At 30.4% G+C, this 7,001-nt stretch overlaps 1 protein-coding gene across 1 annotated transcript; it reads right to left on the bottom strand.

The window, feature by feature from the left end:
• Positions 1–1,319: 1,319 nt before the first annotated feature.
• LOC118039252 (cinnamoyl-CoA reductase-like SNL6) lies at positions 1,320–5,140 on the bottom strand. The gene is made up of 5 exons (XM_035045905.2): positions 4,684–5,140; positions 4,378–4,532; positions 2,210–2,401; positions 1,703–2,037; positions 1,320–1,567 (listed from the first exon to the last, which is right to left on the bottom strand). The coding sequence occupies exons 1-5, from the start codon at positions 4,817–4,819 to the stop codon at positions 1,468–1,470; spliced, it is 918 nt and encodes a 305-aa protein (XP_034901796.1). The 5' UTR covers positions 4,820–5,140; the 3' UTR covers positions 1,320–1,467.
• Between the last annotated feature and the right edge of the window lie 1,861 nt (positions 5,141–7,001).

Raw genomic sequence — 7,001 nt, 5'->3', positions numbered from 1 at the left:
TTCGGGATAAAATTAGTAAATAAAAAAAGAGGACAAACTAGACGATATAAGCTTTGGAAATTAAAATTCTCTAAAGAGTTATATTTATTTGTTTCTACTGGACACCTCTTGGGTTTAGAACCGCTTTAGAAGAGGATAAATATAATGTGAATGTGCGAGTGCTCTCCTCCTTAGTCCTTGCTTTATTTAATTTCTTTTAAATAGAATATATATACATGTTGGGGAGAAAGGATAATTTCCCTCGTGAGATGCATCAAGAACTCCAGAGCAAAGCACAGTGAGATGGATTGCAGAAATCAAATATCATTGCCTTTCAATAACAGTTTGATGCATGCATGGTGTCCATCTTATCACAATTGATTTTAATCAATCCCATATTATCCACTCCTCATGGCTATATATAATCAAGCGATCACTGTAGCTGGCTTCAACCCTTAGAGTATATTTGTTTTTGCATTAGTTTTTAAAATTAGTTTCTATTATGGCATGTTTGATTTAAATAGGTGTTTGGTTAAATTTATGATTGAAAATGCTTCTCAAAAAATAATAAGTTATAAGTATTTATTTAAAAATATGATTGAAGTTAATAATGTATGTTAAATTACCATAAAAGACAACTAATTTATTTATTAATTTGCATTTTATTTAAACATATATTTACATAAGATAAATTAAAAAGAAGGAAACTTATTTTTTAATATTGTATTTAAATATACATTGTCATAAGATAAATTAAAAATAGGATTTGATTGATTTACAAAGGTTGAGATATATTTTGTAATGTAAGATAGAATGTGTTGGATCGTTGTATTACTGCTCTTTAAATTTTAAAATGTTAATTTCAAAACTTTAGCTAAATAGTTCTATAAGATTTGTTAAATAGTGTGTGTAAAGCTTCTGTCCAAGGCTTGGGTACTGGAATTGGGGAGCATTTTGATGATGCTTCTTATCAACCTGTGATGTAAACATAAAAAAGTACATGGATCCCACCATTCCATAACTTGATTTTATTGTTATTAAATAAATATTTATTGTAGCTTCTCTGGAACACAAAAACAACCATGTAAACAAATACTTTTTTAGTACATACTCATATTAATTTCTCCCACTTCTTAAGATGCGAAAGAATTTTATACATAAGCATTTGAGGTCTTGATCTAGTGATGGAAGGGGCTTATTTTTTTTTTTTATACTAGGATTCAAATCTCATTGTATACGCCTGTCACCCCCGCGGTGCCTTACATGCTTATTGGATTTGCAGGATGTTCAGTAAACTGTGAGATTAGTTATAGTGCGCGCAAGCTGGCTTAGATACCCACATAAAAAAAAAAAAAAAAAAGTCTATATATACAGTTGCATGACCCATGAAGCCAATCGACGTCAATACAACAACGTTTTAATACACTTGCAAGTGTGATGAGCTAGCGTGCCTCCATCACCGATCAGCAATTTCAGACCAGGTTCCCGTCAATCCACAAGCTGGGAACCGCTCTCAAAACCAACCATCAATTCGTTCAATTTCTTGTTGCTTATCCTTTGTTGAATGATCTTCACGTCCTGGTCAAAGCTGCAACGAAGCAATTAAGGAGGAACCTTTAAATTATTATATAGCATGGTTAAGATTGCTGTATTGAATAATCAACGATGTTGAACCTTAGTCGTTTGGTTTATTAATCGACGAGTTAGGCACTAGCTGGCTAACCTCTGAGGGGGTGGAGGTGCGGCGGGAGTTAACATGGAAGCAAGCTCGATAGCATCGTCGTGCCGATTAACAACATGATTGAAGCACAGATAGCGTCCATACGATGACACATCTTCATAGATGCATATGTGGGCATCCACCAGGAAATTTAGGTCAACAGTCACAAAAACCCCATCTTCATACAATTCTGCTGCTCCTGTCAGATATGGGTTCTTGATGGAAAGATCAGGACTCACCAGCAAGCCTGCATTAACAGATACCATATTCACTCCTCTGTCCATTGCCAACGCCCATGTTGTCTTCTCTGCTAGTGTTTTTGATAGGGCATGCCATAACTGTCCCAGAATTCACTTTCCAGTCATTATGTTAATTCATTGAGGAGGTCTTAACGAATTTAATACGTACTATGACCTAATAATAATAATATAAAAGAAAAATTGCACGTAATTAATTAGCACCGGAATTGATCAAGCATATATCTATATTCAGGAAAAAAAAAGGTTGTACCTTAAATTTACGACAGAAATTGATGTCACTCCAGTGTCTCTCATCAAAGTCTGCTATCTCGGATTTGCGATCTTCTCTCCAGATAACAGCAGTGGCTGAGGATGTGAACACAACCTTGTCAATTGTTTCAGTTTGTGCACATGCTTCTAGAACATTGTGTGCTGCTCTCACCTCCACTTCTGTCATGGATTCCTGTACCAATCCAATGCCCCGACTTTGTCAAATGGAACGAAATTTGAATCGCTTACTTTTCTCCCAGTGGCCCCAAAATTGGAAGGAAAAAAAAAAAAAAAAAAAAAAGAGACTCTGATAGCTAGAAAAGAACACTTTATTTATTTTTAAAGGATGTTAGTAGAATTCAATATTATTAGTTTTTAAAGTTTTTTTTATTTAAAAATATATTATAATAATTTTTTATTTTTTAAAAAATTATTTTTGATATCAATATATTAAAACGATAAAAAATATAAAAAATTAATTTAAAAAAAAATCAAAATTTTTAGAAATACTGTTTATAATGGAATTCTAAAATACCCTTGAACCCAACTAGTTGAATACCCTCGAACTTGATTAGCTGTTTTTTTTTTTTGTTTTAAAAGTGTTTTTTTTAAAAAATTAAATTATTTTTTTAATTTTAAATTAATTTTTTTATATTTTTAGATTATTTTTGATGTGCTGATGTCAAAAATAATTTTTTTAAAAATAAATAATTAATTATTTTAATATATTTTTAAACAAAAAAAACTTTAAAAATAACTATCACCTCACTTTTATATACCTAAATTTTTGTTTGCTTGTCTTTTGAAGAGAGAGATAAGAAAGTATCCGAATACTTTAAGTGGTCGACACTGCTCTGTCTCAAAGGTTTAAACCTTATCAGATATGGCGTATTATTAATATCACAAGTCAATTGTAATAACCAAAGACTTTTCCTTTGCTAATAATGAGACGGGACTCTAAACCGTGACGGGCGTAATTGCCATTAATTGGAGGCCGAGATGTTTACTTACAAGAAATTAAATCCACTTGACAACTCTTATTGAACTAAAATAAATAAGAGAAACGAAAGGCCACATAATCAATCCTCCTGTATGTTTTATGTTTATGTTGTGGTGTAGATTATTTTTTAAAATTATTTTTTATTTGAAAATATATTAAAATAATTTTTTTATTTTTAAAATATTATTTTTGATATCAGCATATTAAAATAATTTAAAAATACTAAATATATATATATATATATATTAATTTAAAATAAAAAAAAATTAATTTTTTTAAAAGGCACAAATTAAATGGATTAATTATATATATATAAGCAACAAGAAGTTTTTAAATATTTTTTTTAATTTTTGGAATTGATTGTTAGACTGGAGGCCGAGTCAAGGGAAACTTTGAAAATATATAATGAAAATTATATATATATATATATATATATATATATATATATATATTAAAAATTACTTGCTTAATATGTTATATGCGTGGACATGTAAAAGTAGGTCGCTAGTCACTTTCAAAGAAGCTGGGGAGGCCGTGATCGATGTTAACAACTTTATTGCTACACTAGTGCTGAAAGCTGTATACGATTTTGTTCAAGCTACTTGTGACAAAACTACTAGAGGTAAATAGATCACAAAACGTTAGCCTGATTATTATTATTCAACTTCAAATTATATATAAGTATCTAGACGTCTATTTTATGAGCTAGCTAGTTTGTGATAGGAAATTAAAGTTGAAAATTTACGTGCAATCATGCAGCTGCTTTATTAATTACTCTCTCGTCGTCAAATTACTTGTAGCAAAGTTTCTTGTGCTACGTGCAAAAAGAGAAATTATTGGAAATATTCAAAATTGCACAAATTAATATGAAAATTTATTTCATTTTAATTATTCTTTTAGTTACTAGAGTAATCATTAGTTTAGCGTTTATGAAATTCATGTATATGACCATGGGTTGTTAATTGTTTGGATTAAAGTTTTGTATGGCTAATTTATTTGCAAATTATTTTTAGTTAATTTGATGGAATATTACCTAACTAGTTAAAAAATAGCTTAATATTATAGTTGATCTATATATGCCAATTAAGGTGCAATATTTCTCGTCGGCTGGAGATCGCATATAAGCCAAAGTGCAATTAAATTTGCTGAAAAGTAAACAAAGAACTCACATCATAAGTGGGCTGGTCTTCTGGAGGCTCAAAGGTGTAGAACAAACCAGAACAACTTCTTAATGCAGCGATTATGCTCTTATAGTCAAAAGGGTCTGCTTCGAAAATCTTCAGCTTCTTGTTTTCGCAAGATAGACCGTTGAGTTGCAACTCACCTTATTGAGAATATCCAAAACAATTATGAATTTTAGTCCATGCATGCAAAAAGGAAAAGGAAAGGGGAAGGAAGGAATGAAAGAGAGACGTAGGGGCCAGTAATATTAAAAGGTAAGAAAAAAAATAAAACGAGAAGAAAGTAAGCATTACAATTATGGTTTTGAACTGCAGCATGAACCATGTAGCCTCTTTGGAGGAGCCTTTGAACCAAGCTCAAGCCAAGGTTGCCTGAAGCATCCATTACACAAACTGTGTTTGAAATAGGATTGAAAGAAGCAGGTGCCATTTGAGATGGAAGAGAGAAAAGGTGACCCTTTTTGATTAATTTTGGAGAGTTGTGTTCTGTAGGGAGCCGAGTTTGGAAATGGTGATTCTCTTTGATTGTCTGAACTCTCGGGGTAGAGGGAGTTGGACTGGTACGTAGTTATATATGAAGAAGGGCGACTAGCATTCAAGGAGCGTGGCTATAGTAGATGGTTGGCAGGTGGACGTTAGTATATATTAGAGAGAGCAAGTCTCAATATTTTCGAGAGTGTGACACTTATCGAATGGAGTTTGGTGGGCAACGTGTTTGGCTGGTTCCACGCCCTGATAATCACAAGAGGTGCGTAGGCAGAGCTACTCGTCACAAGAAGAAAGAAGACAATAATGAAACCTATTTATTTTAAATTTTAAGACAGGATTGCGTAAAAGATGGTCAACGAACGTAGGAGCAAAGCAGAGCAGGGCATCTTTTTTGCCTTCTGCCGATTTGGAAGTATTCTAGAAGGAGCAGTAAGCTCGGGCGCAGGCTGATATCATGATATCGTTCCAGCACTCTAGCCTCCAAGCCCATGATCGTCTAATAAAAAGACAAAGGGACTTCTTGTAAATTTTGGTTCTCATTAATCTAACAAATTTGATAGCCATCTATCAAAAATCATATTTTGTCACACTACTTATTAAGATTTCCAATAATAACACATTATAGCCCCCTATCAAAAATCATAGTTTATGACCTCTACCCATAATAATTTGACAATACACAACAAAAAATCATAATGATGGAGAGAAAGTTTCTTATAATTCAAAACCACTCTCAAATACTCATAAGATTTATTACAAGTCAAAATCATTAAAGATTAAAAATATCATAACGATAGGGAAACATCTAAAATATTTAATTTATATTCATTTAAGTCTCACTTGTCAAAAAGCTATTACAACTCTTCACGTAGAAAAAAACTAAAATATCTTATTAATATTGATTATAAAAAAATAGAAAAAAATATTCCCTTCAAATAGAAGAATTAGATAAGCCTAATAATAATTAATAGGAAATTAAAACTATAAAGAATGAGAATTTTAAACAAAAAAATAAGAAATAAAAATAATTAAAAAAAATTATTTTCTTAAAAAGCTCTAAAATCAAGGAGAAGAGAAATTCATTAAAAGAAAGAGATGAGGTAGAAAGTATTTAATCGACTACAGTTTCACTATCTAGAAGTTTAATCTTGGTGTCAATTAATTCAATTTACAAATAGAAGTTTAATGGAAGTGGTTTTATTCTTCAAACATGCCACTAATATTCAGAATACATTCTCACATATAATTTTAAATTTATCTAATTAACTATCTATCTTCTTTTATATTCATATTTGTTTCAAATCAAACCTTTACTTCAATGAGATTTCCAAGTTATTTCCTTCATCATTTGCTTTACATAACATAAGTTTTATGCCCATTTATAAATTCAAATATGTCAATCTTTCATATATAATTCATAATAAGTATACATAATAAAATTCAAATTTAATGCATATAATCAACTTATTCTTTTTCCAACCATCAACATCTTATTAATACATACAACATTGAATCACATTATATATATATATATATATATATATATATATATATATATATATATATCGTCATCATCATCATCATCATCAATTTCCCCAAAACCATATACATGGCCGAGCTTAAAGCCCCTTTTTCTTCCATTATTTTCCTTCAATCTTTCCATGATTTTAACTTATAACAATCTCCTTATACCCCTTCCAAGAATATAATAAATAATTATGCACTTGCTTTCAATTATTTTAAGAACTAATTCTAACACAAAGTATTCTAAAATCTTGAATAAAAATAAATTAAATAAATCTATTCACTTCCAAACATCATCCCTATAATAATACACATTAATCATATACAATTAATAGGCATTTGGACCAATTATACAAATTCCCCAATACTACACAAGTTGGTCGGCCTTAGGAATCCTTTGCCACTGTGATTCCTTCTTCAATTATGTAAGAGTTCACACTTATTACAGCCCATTCCTCATAAATTTACTGTTTAAATTTATTATTTGATAACTTTAACGTTTTTTCCAACAAGAACTTAGTTAAATTCAAAGTGGTCATATAAAATAATATTTTATATTGTCACTTTCTTAAAGTTCAATCATTGAACTTTTCAGTTTT

This window comes from Populus alba, chromosome 1, assembly GCF_005239225.2.
Source record: "Populus alba chromosome 1, ASM523922v2, whole genome shotgun sequence".
Classification (NCBI taxonomy): Eukaryota; Viridiplantae; Streptophyta; class Magnoliopsida; order Malpighiales; family Salicaceae; genus Populus; species Populus alba.
This window is presented reverse-complemented; position numbering and strand designations above follow the sequence as displayed.

Bases quoted from the DNA above. Each gene is read 5' to 3' on its own strand.
- LOC118039252 (XM_035045905.2), bottom strand. From the start codon at position 4,819: ATGGCACCTGCTTCTTTCAATCCTATTTCAAACACAGTTTGTGTAATG. The intron at 2,038-2,209 runs GTACAACCTTTT...ATTCTGGGACAG, and splicing joins ATTTCTGTCGTAAATTTAAG to TTATGGCATGCCCTATCAAA. The intron at 1,568-1,702 runs GTTAGCCAGCTA...GCTTCGTTGCAG, and splicing joins GCACCTCCACCCCCTCAGAG to CTTTGACCAGGACGTGAAGA.